The sequence below is a fragment of the Pezoporus wallicus genome, unplaced genomic scaffold (genome assembly GCF_028554395.1).
Source record: "Pezoporus wallicus isolate ANWC-B61680 ecotype Strahan unplaced genomic scaffold, APGP_CSIRO_Pwel_v1 contig_8042, whole genome shotgun sequence".
NCBI lineage: Eukaryota > Metazoa > Chordata > Aves > Psittaciformes > Psittacidae > Pezoporus > Pezoporus wallicus.
In genome coordinates, this window is record NW_026639380.1 from 1,818,958 (window position 1) to 1,842,727 (window position 23,770).

The 23,770-nt window shown below is 38.3% G+C and overlaps 1 protein-coding gene across 3 annotated transcripts in view; it reads left to right on the top strand.

Moving 5' to 3' along the window:
• Nucleotides 1-23,468, top strand: part of CHRM3 (cholinergic receptor muscarinic 3) — a 273,490-nt gene extending 250,022 nt beyond the window's left edge. For all 3 annotated transcript variants that reach the window (XM_057414522.1, XM_057414523.1, XM_057414524.1), the window contains one exon: nucleotides 21,625-23,468. In XM_057414522.1, coding sequence (XP_057270505.1) covers nucleotides 21,625-23,446 — 1,822 coding nt within the window. In that variant the 3' untranslated portion in view covers nucleotides 23,447-23,468. The remainder of the gene's footprint in view (nucleotides 1-21,624) is intronic.
• Nucleotides 23,469-23,770: the final 302 nt, after the last annotated feature.

The window sequence follows — 23,770 nt, forward strand, 5'->3', positions numbered from 1 at the left end:
GGAGATGTGCAACCAATGCCTTGCAGATAAACTACTGAAATTATGAGGGAGAGGTTTTTTTGTGATATTTGAGAAAGAGATCGCTGACTTGGTATGACGTGTTGAATTAACTGTTCAGTATATCTTGTCATCCTGCAACCATGCAACGGCTCAGGAGATTAAAGGACCTCCACCAGGATTCAGGCAGTGGTTGTGTATGAAGCAGCTGTATTTGGTTCAGGAGATTCCCTTCCATTGCTGTTTTGAGCAAACTGACATCATACAGTCAGAAAAGGATGTGGCACATATGAGAGGCTCCTTAGCATGTACATGTTGTTTGGCCATTCCCAGAGGCCAGTGTTGAAAGGGCAAAGTGATCCACACACCGTATCTGTTGTCCGGGCTACAAAAGGTCACAGTTTGGTCCTCAGCAGAAAGAAGTAGCTTTTTCAATTATTTTTTCAATAATTACCTTTTTCTCTAGTATTTGCTTCCAGTCCTTAATAAAATACAGGAGAGGTTAAGAAACGGAAAAAAAAAAAAAAAAAAAATCTATTGAATGAGATTATGATCAGTTGTACCATAGGATGGGGAAATAGGTTATGAATGATGGGTGTCATTATTTCACTGGGTTTTTTTTTACCTTTCAGGTGCATGGGGTAGAGTGTTTCTGTAGTTAGATAAAAAGTCCAAATATTAGTAGGTATTGAAACAGTGAATATGTTACACCCTGTTGTTGGGAGCTTTATATAATAAATTTCCAATATTTTATAAAGCACAATGTTTTAAACACACTCTACTGGATGTCAACAGTAAACCAGCTATCAGCAGAATTTATTTTCTTGGAATCTTAAAAGCACCTGTGTAAAAACATGTCAATCCAATTAACTTCTGCTTAGTTTTAAAATTATAAATCATAGAATGGTTTTGGTTGGAAAGGACCCTAGGATCATCTAGTTCCAACCCCCCTGCTGGGACACCTCACACTAGATGAGGTTGCCCAAGGCTCTGTCCAGCCTGGCCTTGAACACTGCGAGGGATGGAGCATTTACCACTTCTTTGGACAACCTTTTCCAGTGCCTCATCACCCTCATAGTAAAGAACTTCTTCCTTATATCTAACCTGTACTTGCCCTGTGTAAGTTTAAACCCATTACCTCTTGTCCTATAACTACAATTGCATAACATACAGGTTGCTTTATTTTTCAGGCTTTTCAGTCATGACTCTGTGTGTGACAACTACAGGAAACATACTCTCCACAATCATAGCATATTTAGGCACATTAAATCTGTAGCAAATTTAACAGGATTTAAGAGCATGAGTACTTTGATGCTTTTCTGAATGAAGACCATATTTTAATTAGGATCACAAATATGAGGGTCACATCTAAGCCACACTCCTGTTTCCATCAGACAGTTCTCTTCATAAACATAGTGTTCGCCCCTTAAATTTTTATAGGTTTTATGGTTTTGTCACCACAGCTCTGATTTGGACAGTGATTTGATTTTGTTCAGTTTGCTTTGATGTCATTTGGTTTGATCTCAAGTGAAACCTGATTCTTAGCCAACCTACAGCAATACATAATATTGTTTGATAATTTGAATAAAATTCAGCAGATCAGTTGTCAGTATTAATTTTCTAAAACTGTTGCTGAAGGAGGACGTATAAAAATTTTGGAACAGGCCTATTAAACATGACTGCAGATATAAAAATATCACAGTATCACAGTATGTTAGAGATTGGAAGGGACCTTGAAAGATCATCTAGTCCAATCCCCCTGCCGGAGCAGGAAAAAATATGTGGGAATCCTGCATGTAGTCAAAAACATGGGGAAAAACTGTCGAGCAATACACCAGTATTTAATTTTTAGCAACACTTGAAATAACTTTAGAGCAGCAGGTCTGGGCAAGAAACCAAAGTCAACCTCTGCTTTGTTTATATATATATATATATATATACACATTTATGTATGGTGTAGCTGTCTAACAGACCTCTGTGCAAACTTCTGCTTGCAAATGATTTATACATTCTGTAAAAAATAATAATGAAATTATAAGTTTGACAGACTCAGCATGATCCTGCTGACCCACAGAGGTTGTATGAATGGCAGTGAGGATACAGCTACCTGAGCCCACAGGCTAGCATAGAGGGTATTTGTGGGGTTGGGCTTCAGAGTACGAAGGAGTTAAATGTTTCCCAGTGGTCCAGCTGGTTTCCTGCACTCAGACTGTCATCTACACATAGTTCAAGATTAAGCATCTCTATTTGTCCAGTGGTGATTTGCAACATGACTGGCTGTCCTCATCATTCTCCAACTGCCAAACAATAAAGCTGGTGGGTATATGCTACCCTTTCTTTTAAGGAAAAAATAGAAAAATGAAACTTGTTATGTATATCCCACATTCACTCAGCTCTTGGCTTGCACAAAAGGTCAAATATCACCCAAGCATATAGAAAATAACAAGCTCACAGATCATTATTTTCCTCCTGCGTATTTCAAATGTGGAAAATGCAACAAACAGTTTTGGTATATTATATGTTTCAGGCAGTTTTGATGCAGTTTATTAATGAGTTTTTCAGAATTCATTCTGTAAGATACAGTTCTAAACCTGTAGGGATACAAACACTTCTGTATAGGAAAGCATATTTGGAAATTATTGTTTCCTGTGGAGTGCATTTTGAATGAAGACATACTTGCTGTCCTTCATTTACTGTGAGCCAGTTTTCATATCATTTAAATAAAAAATAAAATTGAAAAATAATCCTTTTTTGCTACTTTACACTTTATGAACTTATTTGCATCCATGAGTTGTTAGAATAAATCACAAATAAGAATAGTAGGGGTTTATTCCTGTTTTGCATGGATGTAAATGAGCTGAAAGAAAAATGAAAGGTAAATACAAATTTGCAGAAAAGTTGTACTAAAACAGATATAAGGAATCTGCAAAAGCTTGTGTATATTTAGAAGAGACCAGATGAAGAACTTATGGCAAAAAGAAGAAAAATATTAAAAAGAAAACAAGATTGTTTGTTATTTAAAAGGCTAAATCCAAATCTATTAAGAGCATGACAGTGCTTAGCAGCCGAGAATTGAAGAACTCCGTTTGTCTAAGATAAGCCTAGTGAGGACAGAAGAGTCAGCCCAAGAAGCCTCTGAACACGTGGGACTGTCTACACTTGGAGCCAGTGGGAGTCTCCCATGCAACACGCTTTAACAGCAGACATATAAACAGAGATCTGCAAACTCCCATGAACTCAGCCTAAGTACCAACGTATTAATCCAGCTGAAGGCAACATTTCACAGCTGAATGATCTGAATTTCTCTGCTAAGTTTACTTGCATTATTCAAGTTTAGGCTACTGAGCATGAGCAAAGGGAGAACTGAGATCCTGTTGAGTGGCTGTACTAATCAGGTGAAATAGCATTCCTCGAGAGCTGTGAAAGTAGCTACTCGGATTTCTCAAATCATGAGCTGTGAAAGTAACACTATTCCACTTGGATTTCTCAAATTTCATCTAGACATGCAAACTAAGGTTTGATATTTACCTGTCTTTAAGGAAAAGGTCAAATTAAATAGCTATTACCTATTTCTTATTAGTTTTAAGGAGTTTTCTTCCAAAGGCATGAATATCTCTTTACAGAGTTATTCAGCTGGGACTTGGACAACATGGTAAATGGATTTTATAACCATTTGTAAAAATGAGGGATTAAAGTGACTTGCAGAATGATATATCAGTGACTCCTGTGAGGAGCACAGCCCACTGTAGCCTATTGACTATTCTAACCATGCAGCATTGCATCTGCGTGTGTATGTGTGTGTATGTGTGGAGTATAGACAGGGGAAGGAGTTTGAATGGGTCTTTTTATTGGAAAATGTTGACTTAGGAACTGCTTTTTACAAGTCCAAGGGAACCAAAATGGTTGGCTGAGTTATCTGAAAATTCCTTTACATGTTAGAAGAGAAAAGATAACTTCCCAATTCCTAAAGAAAGAACCTGGTTACTGTCCACTTCTAATAAGAACCTACTAGACAATTAAGTCTAATCTCAATTTGCTTTTCACTTCCATCATTTAAAGTTAAGTGGTCGGTGAAAATTACTTAATAGGAAAATCTGCCTTGAAGAAACCTTCTAATGAAGAAATTATTTTTGTAGCTTCCCTAGGTTTACCGTAAGACATTCCTATTTAATATTGTTGTAGGTTTTTTTGGAAAAACAGCTATGGGAAATGATCAAGTACTTGATGCAGCCAGGAAAATGAATACTATGTAGTAAAGGGAAAGGACAGTAAAGGGAAAGGCTCATAGATTCATACTCCAGTTAGTAACAAAACGAGGCATCCCAGAATCCTGCCCTCTGTGCATGTACAGTTATCCCATAATGTGTTGTGTTAGCAGTGCGAATTTTCTCTTCACCTGTGTCTTTAGATAGTGGCTGCTGCTCCCTGTTTCTGACTAGAGTAAGGCACTTAAAGTGCAGTCAGCTGAGATTTGTTTACTCAGATTCATGGCTTCCAGGTTTGATGTCCTGTTCTGGTTGGCTTGATTTCTGCCCAGAAGTTTCAAAGAATAAGTGAAAAAACCTAGCAAATACCACTGATAGCCTCAAGTGAATTCTAACCTGCTGTAATTTTGAGGGCTGTTACTGGGAAATCTGTGATATTTGCTGCACAGCACCCAGACCCAGCACCTGGATAAACTGCAGCCAACTGAAAGCACAGTGAAGCTAGTACTTGGGAACTTGGAGTTCAGATAGTATAGCTGAGATCCTGCTGCACTGATATCTCGTACTTGGGGGGGGGGGGGCGTTTGGCACATGCAGAGGGTGGAAGCCCAGCCTTTCATCTCCTTGGGGTAACAAGGGCCTGCAAACATGTTACTGGCTGTAGAGATTTTGTGCACTGTGTAAGACACAAAGTGCCTGAATCTCTGACCGTAAGCATCCTGGAACACACATCCCACATTCCCTGAAACTTTCTTGTACTATGGTTGGAACTTTACATGTCTTCTCTCTTTCTTCCTTCTTCCATTAGGGGTTACATGTCCCCCCCATTTCCAGCTGGCCTTCTCTTTGCCCATGCCAGAAAACCTGTATGCATATTTGTGTCTTCAGTTTGTCTTCCTCTAATGGCTAATTTTTGCAGTCTTAAGTAATACTAAGGCTTGGTGTAATCTTTTTCTTTTTCTTTTTTTTTTTCCATTGCAAATTAAGAGGGGTAAGGAGCTTTGCAAATGTGCTAAATTACTCAAATGGGAAAAAAAAAAAGAAAAGAAATTGAAATTTCAAACAAATTGTGTTGAAATAAACTCAGTGTGAAATCTTGCAGCACTGGAATTAAGCACTATATTTCCAATTACATCAGCACTTATTATTTCCCAACTCTCACATTATTGCTAGTAGAACACACATTCTTATTTCTACTTCCTCTTTTTTTTATGACAGGAGAAAGAAGTATTGATGAGTACAGAGGCTCAAGTGAAACATTGATTCATCTAGGTCCTATAATTATGTGTAATAGCAAAAAGTTGTGCAGTTTATTATGCCTTCTTAAATAAGGTCATGGGAGTGAAACAATACAAACTTTTATTTCTGCTGACACTTTGCATCTCAGAAATTGTTTCCTGTGGTACACTTATGAATTCAGGGGGGAGGAGGGGAGGAGAGGAGGATGCCCTTGTCTGACGCAATTTACCTCAACCTTGGCAGGAAGTCACTTCCTCCTGTGAGTAAATGAGTGACAGAGGAAGATGAAAGGGCAAAAGTGTGCAAGTGCCATCAAAACCCTCATTTTTGAGTTTTAATATGCTGCAGCTGCAGACATGTAATGTTTCTCTTGCAGTTGAAAGCACAGCCAGCATGGGAATATTGACAGGTTTACATGAATCCTAAAGAGTCACAGCTTATTTGTATTCACTGATAAACTGGAGCTTAGAGAATACTGACTGTATAGATACATTTTCAGCTGGAAATGCCATGAAACAGCAATAGAGATTAACAAGAGGTATTGATAGGGAAACAGACACTTGGAAAAGTGAGCTCAGATCAAAACAGATTACAGTGAGATTTAAGCACTATTCTCCTTTTCAAAATCTATGGTAAATATTAATACATAACAGAATGACTGTGATTTAGAACTGTCCCTCATGGATACATTTTACCTCTTGAAAGTATGACCAGTTCTCTGGCAACAATTAATATCATTGTTAATAATCATGTTAGTATTACTTCCTACAAGATCTTGGAATTCCTATATTCCTATATGAATTCATAATTTATCACTAACTTCAGTAGAAATGCAGATAATCTGAATGTCTGAAATCAGGCCACATTTGCTGATTAAGGGTAGGATTTTAAAAAATGCTACAGACACTGGATGCTAAATGTGTATTCAAGGTCAGCGAGCACTTTTCAGTGATGGAGAAGTACCCCAATGCTTTCATTTTCATTAAGCATCAGTTAGAAAATGTATTTTTGGCACACAGTATTGAGAATGGGAGGGAAATCCAGCACCATTTTGATGATAAATTTACAATACAGAAAAAAAAAATCTAGAAAATCCTGCTGTGTGCTATATTGATGGCAGAGCAGTTCAACTAAATCCTTCATACTCAGTGGTGTCAACACAAAGTAAATAATAAAAGCACCCTCAGATTCTATTATACCTGGGCTGAGGCACCATAGGTTTTAACCCTGGTGGTGTTTCCAACCTGATATGATAGAGATTGTCAGTACTGGAGGTACCCATACATGGTTCTGAGCTAATGTAGACCAGGCCAGAGTTAAATGTTCAAGAGAAGGGAAGCCTTTAGGGCAGAGACAGGGTGGACACTCAGTTTATACTGTTGTGGTTTTTTGGTGGAACTTGAGCATCTTCTATGTCCTCAAAAGTCTCTTTAACGTTTTTAAAAGGAATATCAGGTTCTTGGACCAAAACCAAAAATGCTAAAATCTGCTTCCTTCCTGAGAGACTAGGGAAACCTGTTGTTTTACCTGACCGCTGATGCGATATTTCTCATCTCTCACCACCTGTAGCATCATGAGCAATTCATGGCATAGAAGTTTTTGTGTTAAGCAACACTGAGTTTTGCTGCGCTACTGAGGTAAGCAAAGTAGGGAACAGTGGTTCTATTTTGTTTGTTTGTATGTCCAAGAACAATACATTGAAGTGCACAGAACTGAGGCTGCAGGATCCTTGTAGCTACAAACATGACAAAAAAATCCCACTTTGCTAGAAACACTGCGCATAAATACAGCAGCTCAGGCACATTCCTACACTGTTCAGTCTTGCCTGGCTATTGCTGGCAATAATCATACAGTGCAACAGTGTTTGACTTGCTGAAGACCAAGGTTTTTCAAATGTTAACATAATATTCACATGTTCACTTTCATAATAACATGGTTATACGCCTTGCACATCACTTCTGGACTGACCCGTGAAAATTATTAGTTATCACTGAAATATGAATGTCACTTAAGCCAGTCAGGATGTGGACTCCAGTCTCTTCTGTTTCTGCACAGAGCCACTTGAGGAGCCAGCTGAAGTTTCCTTCCACGTGCCCTCACCCCCTGTACATCATGTCCATACAGATAAATCTATTTCCATTATGCCCGTGGGTTTATTCAGATGCCATACCCTCAGTGACTGCTGCCTCCCAAGCAGCAAGGAGCCGCTGGGGCTCCCAGCGCAGCTGGCACCAGACTGGATCTGTTAGCTGCCTGCTGGTATCACCACAGGGATCAGTGTATCAGATGGGCCACTGCTTATCTGTGCCTTTCTTTTGCTACAGCAACTCATTGATGTGAGGATAGGCCTGGGAACAAGTTGTTTTTCTTTTCTCAACTGTCATTTTTAATGTCTCGCTGCTTTACTGAGATTGGGTTTTCTCCACCTCCTTTCTCTCATAAAACAGTACTAAATCAGAGAGGTCCTGTGCAATGACTGTTTCAGGAGCAAGCATGGTGGACTTGCTCAGACACTTGCTCTGCAGCATCTGGAGTGCCAGGAAGAAGGACTTGACTCAGAAGCTTATCTGCCATTACCTGGCCTCAGCTCACTGTGCTGAATCACTGGCTCCTCCATAACGCCTCATCTCTTTGGAAACATGATTCTCCTTTTAGCTCTGTTCTTCATGCTACTGTACTAAACATCTGTGATCAGATCTCAGTCTCAGCCAAAACGGTGTAAATCTGGAGTAACTGGGTGAGGGATTTTTTTTTTTTTTTTTTGTTAATGTACTTATTTAACACAAGGTGTTGGTTTCCTGGCAGTCAGGGAGGCAATGTGGCTTCGTCCTTCTCTTCACTAAGGTCGTCAATGGCGCTTTCAGTGTCCCACTTATAAGAAATAAGACATTGATTTGCTTATAAAATATTCCAGAACAATTCAGGACACTTTTCTTTGCTCTGTAAAATTCTTATTAACAGATATTATTAATAGAACACTTGTCCTTCCTTTCCTACTGTTCAAATTGGTGTTTCTGCTGTGACAAACGAAAATCTAGATTCTTTAGGATGGAAGCTTTTTTTCCAGCAGGTCTCAAACAATTATTTTTCTTGGTTTTTTTTTAACAATTCTTCACTGAACATGCTAATTTTCTGAAGCCCCTGCTGTTCTTCACATCTTGACTCCATTATACCTGGACTCCTAGCTATAACTGTGGTTGTAATAGCCTCACTTCCTCACAGAGTAAGCCATGAGGGCTACCATAGGAAGAAAGGGAACTGATGACAGAGAATTGTTGCTCCAACTAATGGAAATTTCTTTTTATTTAAAGCGATTTTGTTGCTACTTTGAGATACAAGAATCCCAAAAGGAATGATTGCCTGCATGCCCTCTGTGCTTTCCATGATGACTTCAGGTTCCCAAAAGGAGTTATCAGATTGCATCTTACTAATCTTTTTACCATGCTTTACCTATTCAGTTGTTTTACCTTCTATCATTCCTTCCTCAGTATTTTATAATCCATGTTCCTTTTATCTTTATATTTAGATTGCTGTTGTTTGTACAGTGATATTTCATGCAGGGTCCAGGAGCTTTCAACATGAGCATTCACAAGCACATAGAGTATATGCTGATTGTTTGCTTTTCCCTTGGTACCCCAGCTGTGGGTGCACCTCTTCCCCTCCAAAGGACATCCCTGGCCCACAGGACAGGTGTTTTAGAAGAACACAGTGACACTACAATACAAGTTTCTCTCTGAACACAGGGAACCAGCTCACAAGTCCCACAGACTGGGAATACAGAATTTCAAACATCTCCAGGAGCTGTTGCTCAGGTCATGAAGGTGAACAAGAGGCAGAGCCTTCACTGGCCCTTCTACAGTAAACTTTTCATCCTGAGAGAAATGGGAGGGTAGGGTACCGTATGCAGCAGCTGAGGTTTCCATTTGTCCTTCACTCTGATGTCCACCAGCAGAAATGCAAAAACCATTTACTTCATCTGGAGTCTGTCCGCAGGTTGCTACAGATACTTACCTATTAAGACTTCTCAGTCCTAGGAGCTTTTACCTACATGTATCACTATAAGACTGCCAAGAAAGGTTAAAAAAAAACAACAAAATACCTTCCTGAATGGAAACCAAATAGGGAATTCTTTTCTGATCCTAAATAATGATTAGTCAGATAGACCCACAGCAACCTGGAAGTACAGCTCACTGCCAAACCAAAGCATGAAAGTAGGGCAGCTGGAAAATAAAGGCAGATGAATGGAAGGAAATACTATTTAATGAAGCATTAACACTTCTTTTGGGGGGCAGTGGAACTCAGTGAAACCACATGCAGCATGCTTCCCTATTCTTAGTTCAAGCATTAACATTCCTCTGACCTTTCAGGACATGAGTTATTTTTTTCTAGGTGCAGATTCTCTTCTAGCTTTCTACTTACTTTTTGGAAGCAGCATATGCTACTTGCCATTTCAGCAACCCCACCAATGACAGAGAAATATATTCCCTCTAATTCAGCTAGGACTCCTGATTTTAAGTCTTTTGTTGATTATCCTAGACTGTACTGGGTTTGCAAAATGCAGGTTTTATAGGCTTGAAAGAACAAATGCAAACAATCATGAGCCCACTTACCTTCTTATTTTAGAAGCAAAATCCTGTTACTTAGATAGCAACCTTTACAGCTATTGTAATTATATCTCCCTATCTTTCTATTTACCATGTCAGAATGAATGAATCCCCAAGAAACAGCAACAAAGAGGGAGTGCAGAGTACCATGACTGTGCTAGCCAGACAGTAGAAAACCCTTAGTGTAGGATGTGAATATATAGTTGCTGAATTTTAAAATGGTCTTTTTTTTTTGTTGATGGAATGATCTTAAGATTTTAGAAGCATGCAGACAAAAACCTGCAAAGATACAGTTCAAGGTCATTCATTTTGCAAAACTGCATATACAGAAGTTGAGGAATGCCTGTGAATTACTAAATTCAGCTTCACAGTATCCTCTCAAGGTAAGGTGATACTATTTTAAAGATCTGCGTAGGTCACTCTTCCTGTAGTGTGTGGAAAGTCTATGACAGGAATACACTTGAGTTCAACACTTAACTTACCCAGCTGTGAGCCCTTCCTTTTTCCTCTTCAGTCTCGTGCCTCCTTTACTACATACCTTCGTTCTGCACACCAAATAAAATCACTGCTTTGGGAATGTGTATTCTGTAAGACTGTAATTAAAAAACTTCGGACTCTTGGAATATATTTCAAGTAGGCAGAAAAAGCAAATATTCCATCAAACAAATACATAGCAATCTAATGAGATACTGGTAGGCAGAGGACCCTGTCATGAGGGTTACCAACAGGCATTTATATAGAATAACTCAAATTAAATTATTCATTAGCACCTCCTTCCCCTCTGTCAGGACTGTTTTCATTGGACAGGTCTCTATTTATCTTGCTTTGTAACTCAAGAAAGCAAACAATAAAAATATCCTACCAACTCTGCAAACAAACTCTAAAATATAACATTGGAGAATGATATTATTACTTGGCTGTATTTGAGTAAAGAACGACTGCTTGCAAGCATTAAAATCCACATGCCTGCTACCATGGATTTCCCAGACACTTTACAAATTCCTGGCAACAGGAAGTGCAGGGGGTCAGAGTTTAGAATGGGCCTTTTTGGTTAAGCTACCGAATTCCACCAGGACTTTCAGATATATCTGTTCTAGGAAAAAAAAGTAAGGCTACAGCTCAAACTCATTTTCAATAATTTGGCCACTAGTTTGATTCAGACCAATATATGGATGACATGCATTTCTTTTAGCTGCTGTTGCTATCAAGGAATAGATATAATTTGGTTAATTTCCATTTATAAGACACAGGCTTTATGAGGCTAGTTAAGATTTTGTTGCAAGTCCAGGCTTCTGCTTCTGAATACCTGTTGTGCCACCTAGTGGGTATTAAACTGCACTTTTAACCAAATGGAAAGATTCATTTAAAATATACTGGTGAATAATGGAGCAAATACTTATACAAATATTTCCAGCGCAATGTTGAAACAAAGCATATTTCCTTTTTGTCTGATTATTTACCAAGGCTTTCCATTACATTAAATAATATTTCCTTTCAACTGTATCACAGCAGTTTGCTTACAATTGTATTAAAGAAATATAATTTATTAACAGGGTACACACAGAGCTCTCCACCTCCCTGGTACAGATAAATTAGTAGCACATTTCATATGCCTGTATGCTTCTATCAAATTGTCATCATGAAGGGATATCCACAAATCTCAGAGGTTAGGAATTTCCATTCTGTAATACAATTAAATAAAAAAAATAAACTGAAAATGTTTTTTTCTGACCAACTATGCCAATTTTCATTTGGATGCAAACTAAAAGGCTTTAAAACATTGTTACAAATGCATTATTTAAAGCCTTCTTTAGAAAAAATAATAAGTAGTGTGATTGAAAACAAAACATTCTGACATAAAGTTTCTCTCATAAAATTTCCTTTTCCATATAAATGCTTCAGTGTCCAAATAGCCATGTAGATTTCATTAGCTAATAGCTATTTATTAGCATTTTTCTTCTCCTCTGGCTGAAACCTCTCAACAAGATTTTTTATTTCATTTCCGATTTTCAAGTAAACCATCTGTCCAGTGTGGGAGTGTTGGGTTTGCTGCAGTAGATAGTAATAATATTTCAATCACCAAAGCCAATAACAATAAATTTCCCTTAATAGGGTGTTTCCTAACATTGTTTCAGTCACTTTATTGCATCTTATGTAAAACTGCCAAACTATCCATCATCAACAAAAGCTATAGTAAGTGATCTGCATTTTTGGCACCTGCATGCAATGCCGTAGTTACAGTAGAAAATGTAGTGATCAGCAATAGTACAATTTAGAACCTTTTAGGATTCTCTCAGACTCAAGAGAACTTTAAATGCTTTCTATTTAGCACAGTTAAATGATGTATGTTAGAGATCTTCCATATGACCGGACCTGACACCAGGTGAACATGACAACTGCCCAGGAGGCTTTGAGAGCCCTTAGCCAGACCTTGAGGAAAACAGAAACATGTTTTAATATTTTCTCTAAGTAAATAACAAAGCAGAGCTCATCTACTTTCATCAGCATTTGTCAAGAAATCTGAGATTCAGCTTGAAGTTGGCAGAAAATGAAATTACTTTCCAAAGGAGAAAAAAACAAAAAACAGTAGTTTTTTGAAAAGGCAGAAAATCAAAACTGTGGTTTGAGGTTTATTTATGGTTTGTTTGGGATTTTTTGTTTTGGGTTTTTTTTGGACTTGGTTTGGTTTGGTTTTCTGGCTTTTGGGGGGGGGGGGGGCACTTGGTGTGTTTGGGGTTTTTTATTTGGTTTGGGGTTGGGTTTTTTGGTTTCGTTTTTTTTTCGTGGTGGTGGTGGTTTTCTTGTTGAATTTTTGGTTTGCTTTTTTGTTTGTTTGTCTGTTTGTTTGTTTTGGGGTGGGTGTTTTTTTTTTCGTTTGGGCTGCTTATTTTCCCTGAATGAAAAGGACTTCCAGAAAAAAAGTCTTTTCAATTTTCTGCTTTCAAGGCTTGATGGCATCTTGTCATTTCATTTTCTTCTTGCAGACAAATGAAATTGAGAAGAGTGTGTCAGGTGTCAGGTGAGCTTCTGTAAAGCTCGGTATCCAGGCTTTCTGTCTTCTTCGATACTTGAAAAATATCTCTAGTGTTTCCTGGTTTTCCCTGGTGGAATATTGTGTCAGGGAGCAAACGGTAAAAGCAAAAATGTATTTATTTTTAGAGCATAAACTATTGTTTACTTTGTTTTAATGCATTTTCATAAAATATAGTAAAGAGGTCTGGAAATGAGGGCTGCTGTTCCCTTCAAAGGTTCTTGAAGGCTAATATTCATATTAAATATGGATTTTAAATTCACTCAAGGATTACTAAAAGGAGGACTAGACTGCAAATCCAGTAAATTTACTCGTTTATCTAGCAGTGATAATGACTTCTTAATTTGCTCAAACAATTTTAATTTTTTTAGAGAAGGATACATTTTAGTAAAAGAGGAGAAACTAACTTGGAAGGCTTGATTTTTTTTCTATCTGTTTTTCCATGTCTATTCAAGGTATTCTAGCATCTATCAATATCTTGGAAGACAATATAATTAAGTGCAAGAATTCCAACTACTTTATTTCACATAATCAATATTTTAATATGATCTTTAAATACTTCATTTGGAGGATTATTTGTGGCATTTGTGCCATGTGAAACAATAGATCATGACTTTGATTCAGTATCATAATAAATGGCAAAGTATTAAATACTACCATGTAAAAAAGTGTATATATAGAAAATATATATGTAAAAAATATTCAAATGAAGTCTCTAAGATGGATAGCTTTTTAAACAAAGGAAAAAAATGCACCCTTCATGCATAAATAAGATAATAAATGGCTGGTATTCTTCTGTCATCTCAATTTAGCATCATATTTAAATTCAACATAGTAACCGAGCCTTCAGCCAAGCCTTCCTGTCCCTAGGTACCTGCAAAGTCATTGGTCAAAGTGAATAAAACTCTCTGTATTTGTTTGTAATTCTGACTACATTTCTGACAGCATGTCTATTTCCTCCAATATCAATTAGACCAATGGGATGTAATTCGTATAAAGCTCTCTGAAAGAGAAACTACCCAGAATTTAAATAATTTCTTCTCTTTATAATGCCCCGTGCAGATTTAACTGTTTGAGCTAATAGTCAGTATTTATTGTAATCTGAATTAAGCAAGACCTGATTTGCTCTGGTTTTCAAGCATTTGAAAACTGTAAACACATCCAAGCTCAGGTTTTTGAAGGTTTCACTTTGTTCTATATAAGTTGTTCAGACAATAACCACTAAGTGCATGTGCCCGGGAAAGAAAAAAGTACCGTTCCTTCGGCAAGTCTGCTGCTGCTACAGATGATATACCTTCACTGCCCTTAGGCAATATAACAACTGAGACGGGTAGCTCCTTTCTGAAGCATCTCCCTAGAATCATTTTAGAAGATTTCAAGATAAGATTATTTTGAAACTAGAAGTCATAGAGTGAATAAGTATTGGGTCACTGAAGCTAAAGAATAAGTAAATAATAAATAGCATGGAAATACTTACTCACTAAATGTGGTTATCTGTTAAAATCAGTGTCCTTTTAACTACGCAGACTGGAATTTATGTTTGTTATCCATGGCATATTTGGAAAAATTATGCAAGAGGATTATACAGTTCTTGTAACAAATTAAATCTTATGTGCAAGGCATCAGAAATATAGATCTGGATTTTTGGACAGATACAACGTTTGAGATTTTATTTTCTTTTCTGGTCCCAGTGGTAACACAGTATTTAATTTTATTTTTATAGCTGTGTAAATAAGCAGATGTTTCCACTGAAATCACTGTCCATTAAAACACATTAGTATTCAAAGTTACATTTCCATCATAACATAAAACCCCCCAGTGGAGGGTTCATGCTACATGAAGTAAAGTTTTTGGAAGAGCAAACATTGTAAAAGCAAACACAGTGTAAGCAGTCAAGGCCTGCAGTGGATGCTGCAGGTACAGCTAGGCAGTATAAGTGTAAACCTCTCAGTCCAAGTGAAGGCGATGTTAGATTTTTGGCAAAAGCTAATTGGCAAATTAAGGCATAAAAGAGGCTCTTCCCAGCTTTAGATAATAAATTTCAGTTTCAGGTGCTCCCAGCATGGCATCATTACGCATCCCAGCAGGAACACTTGAGTTAGCATCACCCTGTCTCCCCTTGCTTTCAGGGCAGACAGAGAGACAGATCAGGTATCTTAGTGCTGTGCATTAGGTTCTCTAAATGCTCACCAAAGTAACGAAAACAATACACAGGATTAAAGAAACTCAATTCCTAGTTTGCTCATGCTAGTCCTCACACACTAACAGCAGCAACACAATTAACAAATAATAAGTAAATCTAATTCCTTAATCACAAAAGCAATTTTAAAGCACTGTCATTAAATATAGTTAATTTTAGCAAGCATAAGCAAAACATCTTCATGCATGGAAAATGGACGGGCTTGGATTGAAGTGTTAGTGGGATGTTAAACTGAGCTTTATCTATAACAAATCTATAGCTAATTAGTGAAAGAGAGTCTTTCCTTATAACAAAATTTGGAATAATGTGACAAAAGCATTTGCATATATATCTGCAAATATATATGTGTGCGTATATATATATGCATATATATACATATGCTTTCATCTGCAGCAATATATACACATACTTTTGTCACATTATATGTACTGTATTTTTATGTATATATTCTTATGTGTATATGTACATATATATGAAAGTATAAGAGTATATCAGTTACTTGTTTGTATCTACAGTCAACAGTGGCCCGGGAATTTCATAATGTTATCAATTTCTATGGCTCTGTCTTCTCATTCTACAAAGATGCAAAACTATATCGAGTGTAATATCTTTAATCATCAGTATAGGTAAGGCATGAAAAATCTGAGGTCCTGTTCACTGATAATTATACTCTTTCTGCTGTCACATACACATTCATTAGGAATCCTATATGATGCTACACTAGCTGCAAGTGATGTGAGCTGCTATACAAGAAGTGTAAAACCATGGATACTAGTGTGAATACTTGCGTATTCTTTTTTCCAATATAAGTTTTTAAAATACTTTATTGGGTTTTTTTTGAAAAAAAGAAAAAAACACACAAACAAAAAGCCTCTGTGTGGTTTGAAAAATAGGCATATGTAACCTTGGAATAATTTCAGGGAAACTTTAAAATTCATATGTATTTTTATTTTACCAAATACAAGGTTTGGAGCAAACCTTATGTGCTAGTTTAGGACACGGCATCAAGCATTCTGAAGGCTTGGTTTCTTTACATTAGAAAACAGTTTTATAATTCACTGCATGGAGTTCTCTGCTGTCTAGGCTAATGTGGATAGAGAAGCAATGCAGAGGAAAATGGAAAATAAGGTAAGCGATTTTCTTGTCTGTGCAATCAAATGAGATGTGAAATCCTTCAATCTTAAAGGCTTGCTGGTTATGAGCTCCCATATAGCCAAGCCCCGAGACTGCCATCTGACTTCCCCAAAAAAATGCATCTTGGGGCCCTTTAAGAACAGCAAGAAAATAGACTTCTCTACAAAAATTAAGGGTGTGTGTTTGTGAATAGGAAGGTTTAAGGAAAAACAAAAATTTAGTAAACTGAAATATGAAGTATTCACAGAACTGCTGAAATATGAAATAAGCAGAGAGAAATTAAATGGGGTGGAAATGTGTGACAGAACTGTCTAGTCTGTTTTGCTTTCTATTTACAGCAATGTGCAATGAATTAGACTATTCCAAAAATCCAGGCTTTTAAATCTGTGTTACACCCAGTTATTGAAGTTAGTGACCATTTCTGTAGCTCCTTTCTCCATCCTCTCCAGTGGGGCTTAGTGGGATATTTAGTATCTCCATCCCTCCAGTGGGGCAGGGAGCAGAGGTACCTTGGGAAGGATGTATGTGAAAGTTTGTACAACCATTGTCTGTACTAGGCCTACCCTTTTCCTGAATAATGCTGGGAAGTGTACATTGCCTCTGGTGTTCTCTGGCCTGTACCTTTTGTAAGCTCTTACTAAGCAAAAACAAGAGCAACAACAAAAAAACCCAAAACAAAAAAACCCACAGTGAATAGCGTAGCAGTAATCTTAGGTAAAGTATTATATATTCTTGGGCTAAAAAAAAGTTTCCTTTGTTACTCCCTGGCTTGAAATTGTACTGTAGTGTATGGTACCAACAGTTTGTGAGCTCTTGCCCTGGTGTACAGACCTATAATCATGTCACTGTTTGGTTTGTTTGCCTCACTCACGCTGTGCTCACTGTTTGTTTTACCATAATATTTGCGGCTGCTTTCCTGCTTGGTGGCACATCATTCTGTCTCTGAGCTTGGCTTGCCAGGCAGGTGCTGGCCAGCTGCCCTGTGGATCACGCTGTTGTTTTGTTGAACCCAGGCCACTCTCTCTTTCCTGTAGCACTTCTTAGAGAGAAAGCAGAAAATGCGTGGCAGTTTTGGAAAATGATGGATAATTTACCTTGCTTTGGCTTTCTGAAGTGAAGAAAATCCAGTTGCACTGATCTGGTATGTTATGATAGTGGTGGTGTGACAGGTTTTTTTCTGTGCAGATGAACATATGGGTAATACATTTTTTATTGAATTAAGCAGTGCAGTTACAGAAGCTTGTAGAAGAGCCAGAATAACAAAAGATCGTCCTGCTAGCATGTCCATTTTATCAAGTAGTCCAGTCAGTGTGAGTTTAGGGGTCCCTTTAATGCCTGAGGAGTTTTAAAAGCTGAGTTTCAGCTTGCAGTATTGCAGTGGACAGCAGGTAGCTCTCAATTTCTCCTCTTCCTCAGTTACTGGACTGCTAAGGTCTGTGCAGGTTTTCATTGAAGCAGTGGCTTGGAGGAGTTACTTTGAAGTCCAGGGATGGGAGAACTGAAAAGGTGTTGTTCCACCACCTGGTCAGCATCTGAAAGACTGCAGCTGAAGTATGGCTTTCCCAGGCTTCCTCATAATGAGTCTTTTGAAGCATGGCCTTTCTGAAGGATTTATTGGTTAATTTACGTTTAAACTTAATTTCAAAGTCTACAATTAGACAGAATTCACAATCATTTTACAGACCTAGTGATAGAGCAGCATTTCCACATTAATTTTCCAAGATTAGTTGTATCTTGTATGTGGTAGTTGTTTTGAACCTCCAAGGCTAATGCATAGGTTGTTTTATGGTTGTGTTATGCAACAAAAATGGGAAATACCCCCAAACTGTCAACGATTTTTTTTTTTTTTCCTAGTAATAGTGTTATTTCTACCATCACTTCTAAATTATATTGGGGTTTATTCTATGCCCTGTCCTGGAAGCTTTGTTTCCTTTGTCAGTATCTTCTGCCTGGTCCTTTCTTGTGTATTATAAGAAACCAGCTTGTTTTTTAATGAAAAAGCAGCACAATGATGTCATCACCATATAAATTTACCTGCCAGACTTCTCAATCAATACTTAACTATGTTGGCTGTTACCTTGTCAAGGTTTCACAAGTGTATGTCTGTGGAGGGGAGGCTTTCTGGCTTTCATCCTCTGCTCTCTGTCTTTAAGATCAGTGATGGAAAGTCTGGACCCTGTAATAATAATCATTTCTGGCATATATTTATTAAGTATCATTACTTCAAATCTCTCATACTATTCTGGTTTTGACCTCACCCCATCTGACAGCTCTGGAAAAGATGCCTGCTTCCTAAGTAAAACATTGCAAGAAGGATGGTTTCCAGCAATCATGTTTGAGTTAAAGATCTTTTACCCACTGTGAGTAACCACACTGTCCCATGAACACCTGGTAAGAATTTCATCAGCACTTGCGTAGGTGGTTGCTCACAGCTGAACTTTGTTTCACCCATGATTGGAAAGGGCAAGCCAAACTTGAATGCTGCTTTACTGTCTTTGCCAAAGGAGAATGTTCTTGTACCTTAAATTTTCATGGGCCCTCATTTTTAACTTTTGAATATGTGGAATCTCCAACTTTATAGACATGTAAATGAATGTTGTCTTTGTTCAAGGTGAGGGAATGAGCTGGTATGAGTGTGCCTGAGGGGTTGTGAATGAAAAACAGGCGAGAGAGCTTCCAATCCAGACATCTGCTTGCCTTTTTGCAAATTACTTTCTGCAGACTTTCATTTAATTATGCAGGATAAGTCTATCTCCCACAGTGCAGATTTAACTTCGGCTTCTTTGAAACAATACGGCAAGGATCAGTGAGGACATGCTGCTGTACTGTATGCTTGGTGGCCTGAAGTGCACCAACTTCATAGTCAGAAGTATTTTACTTTGAGGAAGAAAAAAAAGAAATTTGTTTTGTTCCACAGCTTTTCTAATAGATGGCAAGGACATAGTGAAATTGTGTCAGAAAAGTTCATTTAGATTTTCTTGGGAAAGGATCAATTAAAATGCAAAAAAAAAAATAAAACGTTTTAGAGCAGCAGCTTGATAAATTTTCAGAATGTCTTTTTGCCTCAAATTTCATTCTAAATTACTCATTTCTTTCACACTGGTTGACGAGAAGCTCAACATGACCCCGGCAAATCTCCATGGAGACCTTATGTCATCCTTCCAATACCTAAAGGGGCCCACAAGAAATCCAGAGAGGGACTTTTCACAAGGGCATGGAGTGACAGGACAAGGGGGAATGGTTTTAAACTGAAAGAGGGTTGATTTAGACATTAGGAAGAAATTCTTTACTGTGAGTGTAGTGAGACACTCACACAGGCTTCCCAGAGAAGCTGTGGCTGCCCCATCCCTGGCAGTCTTCAAGGCCAGGTTAGATGGAGCTCTGAGCAACCTGGTCCAGTGGAAGGTGTCCTTGCCCATGAGAGGCGGTTGGGACTAGATGATCTTTAAGGGCCCTTCCAACCCAAACCATTCTATGATTCTATGATATGAACCTTGCAAAGAAATGAAAACTTGGAATGACAAAGTTTAGTTTCAGCCTACTTTGATTTTAAGAAAATCAGTTATCCATGTCAGTTTGCAGTTCATAAAAGTCTTACCATTGTCTTTTTCCAAAATTTTTTGAGTTGCTCCAGATTGTCAATCTTTAAATGATGAACAGAGTTAAATTTAACTGTGTGACTTCCCACAGCAATATGTATTGTTGTTATTGTCATGTTGTTATTATTTTTGCATCCTGTGATTAACAAATTAAAAGTGGATTGAATTAGATTAAAATAAGGCAGTATCATTGTAACCTTGTCTTCCTATTAATAAAGGGAAAAATTGATATCTCATTTATGCTAGATATCAAAATATGGGGGGCTTGTGTTAGCTATTGTGCATGAGCTAAGGGAATGCATTGTTGGTTTGTATATTGCATATGTCAAAAAAACTGCACCATTTAAGACCATGTTGTGTTTTACGGCTTGCTAGCAAAACCAAGTACAGGTCAAGGGAATACTGGATTTAGAAATTAATTAAAGAATCAAAACCTTCTGTTTTGGGTAAATGTTTTGTGTAACACCAGTGCATTGTGGTGCTCATTGTTACCTCATACCATAACATATTGACTCTGGAAGGATTCATACTTGGAAAACAAAGATATCTCTTTGACAGTATATTTTGCTCAATATTTACTGTTGGTAATGGATTTCTTCATCAGAATTCTTGTTTCTTGATGCTATAATTGATTTATTGCAATGAATCTAGTCAGCTGACCACAAAGTTAATGAAATAAGGGAAATGCAAATTCCTATTCTGAGCATGTCTTAATTTTAATAATACTTGGGGAAAAAAATTATGAAGCTTAATTATGAATCCCTTTCATGTTCTTTCCTCTTTTCCTAGTGTGTATAGTGATTGCTTTGACATACATCTGCCAAGTATTTTTTTCCGAATCTAGAGACCATATTTTCAAAGGAAATTTTAACATGTGTTGCCCCAAAGATATTTTGAAGTCATTAGATGTACAAAATCCAAGTATAAAAATGTGCATGAGAAATGAATATTGGCATGTGCCAAAAGTACTAATGAGAACTTTTAGTACCTTTATCAGGTAGATGGAAATGAAAAGATCTTTGCCGCCTCACAGGCTAGAGTAGCTTGACACAGTGAAACAATGCTGGCTTGTATCTTTAAAGAAAGACAGAACAGTATTTATTGTTGTTTGTCATTAGCAGCTGGTGGAGGCAGCAGAGGCTGGGGCAGTGTTTTGCTAGTGCCAGGGTAGCACTGGGGGCCAGCACTGATACAAACTTGAGAGGATATGTGGCTGCATATGTCTGGCATTTAGTTTGCAAAGGCTCCAGAATAGTAAGCTGTTGAGATGTAGAGTTCAGGGAAGATCTGTCAGGGAGTGTTTTAATGAAGAGTTACAGTTAGGGAGCATTTTAATACTACTGTGGGTTCATATTCTCTAGGATTTTGGTTCTTCTGTGATTGAATGTTTTTAAGGAAATTGTATGCGATTACTAGAATGGGCTCACATAAACCACAGCCGTAAGCTGAGTACTGTCATGTACACATTTGACTTGGAATGTGTCACGAATAGCATGGCTTTTAAAGACATCTTTCAAAGTGCTAAAGGTACTTTATGTGTGAGTGTGAGGACAGTTAGCTATTTACTTTCTTCACCTGTTCACTTGATTTTCATTTGTTTTTTTCCCTGCTGCAGACTATGTCAGAGAGCCACAATGATCATGCAAAATAACAGTTCAGCTTTGCCCCTGTTTTCAAATGTAAGCTCCTTCTGGAAGAGAGATTCATATGGACCAGGACTTCTTGATGAAGCAGCATCACTGATTGGCAGCTATGATTTCCCTCAGACCACAGAGAGTTTTCCCCTCCCCACTGTGGAATCAGCAAACGTGTCTTTAAATGCCACAAGCAAAGACCCTCTGGGTGGACACACAGTCTGGCAAGTCGTTTTGATTGCTTTCCTCACTGGGATCCTTGCACTGGTGACCATCATAGGAAACATCCTAGTGATTGTTGCATTTAAAGTTAACAAACAACTGAAAACAGTAAACAACTACTTCTTACTGAGTCTTGCCTGTGCAGATCTGATCATCGGTGTTATTTCTATGAATCTTTTCACCACATACATCATCATGGACCACTGGGCTTTGGGAAACTTGGCCTGTGATCTTTGGCTCTCTATTGACTATGTTGCCAGTAATGCCTCTGTCATGAATCTTCTTGTCATCAGTTTTGACAGGTATTTTTCCATCACTAGGCCACTTACATACAGAGCCAAACGAACAACCAAAAGGGCTGGGGTAATGATTGGTTTAGCATGGATCGTCTCTTTTGTTCTTTGGGCCCCTGCCATCTTGTTCTGGCAGTATTTTGTTGGGGAGAGGACTGTGCCTCCTGATGAGTGTTTCATACAGTTTCTCAGTGAACCTGTCATCACTTTTGGCACTGCCATAGCTGCCTTTTACTTGCCAGTCACCATTATGAGTATTTTATATTGGAGGATCTACAAGGAGACCGAGAAACGCACCAAAGAGTTAGCAGGGCTACAGGCTTCAGGCAGTGAAGTGGAAGCAGCACGCTTCGTACACCAGACAGGCAGCTCCCGCAGCTGCAGCAGCTATGAGCTGCAACGACAGAGCATGAAACGCTCCACCCGAAGGAAATACGGGCGCTGCCACTTCTGGCTCACAATGAAAAGCTGGGAACCCAACACAGACCAGGGGGATCAAGATCACAGCAGCAGTGACAGCTGGAACAACAATGATGCTGCTGCTTCCCTTGAAAATTCAGCCTCCTCTGACGAAGAAGACATCACTGCAGAGACCAGAGCCATCTATTCAATCGTGCTGAAGCTTCCTGGTCACAGCGCCATCCTCAATTCTACAAAACTCCCCTCCTCAGAAGATTTGCATGAGTCAGGGGATGAACTGCAGAAATCTGACACCGAATTGAAGGAAAAGAAACCTAAAAAATTGCACCCTCCCAAAAGTGTTCAGGATGGTGGGAATTTCCAGAAGAGCTTTTCTAAGCTTCCAATTCAGCCAGGGTCAGCAGAGACAACCACAGCTTCTGATGGCATCTCATCAGTGACCAAGGCATCTGCAGCCCTGCCCTTGTCCTTCAAGGAAGCAACCCTGGCAAAAAAGTTTGCCTTGAAGACCAGAAGTCAGATCACAAAGCGAAAACGAATGTCACTTATCAAAGAAAAGAAAGCGGCACAAACACTTAGTGCCATTTTGTTTGCCTTCATCATTACCTGGACCCCATATAACATCATGGTTCTGGTGAACACATTTTGCAGCTGTATCCCCAAAACTTTCTGGAACCTGGGGTACTGGCTTTGCTACATCAATAGTACAGTGAACCCCATGTGCTATGCACTGTGTAACAAAACATTCAGAAACACTTTCAAGATGCTGCTGCTGTGCCAGTGTGACAAACGGAAACGACGCAAACAGCAGTATCAGCAGAGGCAGTCCGTCATTTTTCATAAGCGGATCCCCAGGGAGGCTTCATAGAATAGTATTTTTTAAGCAATTGAAAAAATAATGAAATGGGAATGGGATGGGACAGGATGGGATAGGATGGGACAGGATGGGACAGGATGGAATGGGGCGGGATAAAAAGGGAAGGGATGGGATGGGCTACGATGAGTTGGGGTGTGAAGGCGGTTCCAGGGTGCTTATTTAAACATTTAAGCATCAAGATGTGAAAGCAGCTGCCAGGCCTACGTATCCTTTTAATAAATCCAGTTTAATATTAAAAGTCAAGTATGCATTGAGCAAAAACTAACAAGCTTCAACGTTTTTACTAAGGAATGAAAGACTTAATAAAGTTTTCCT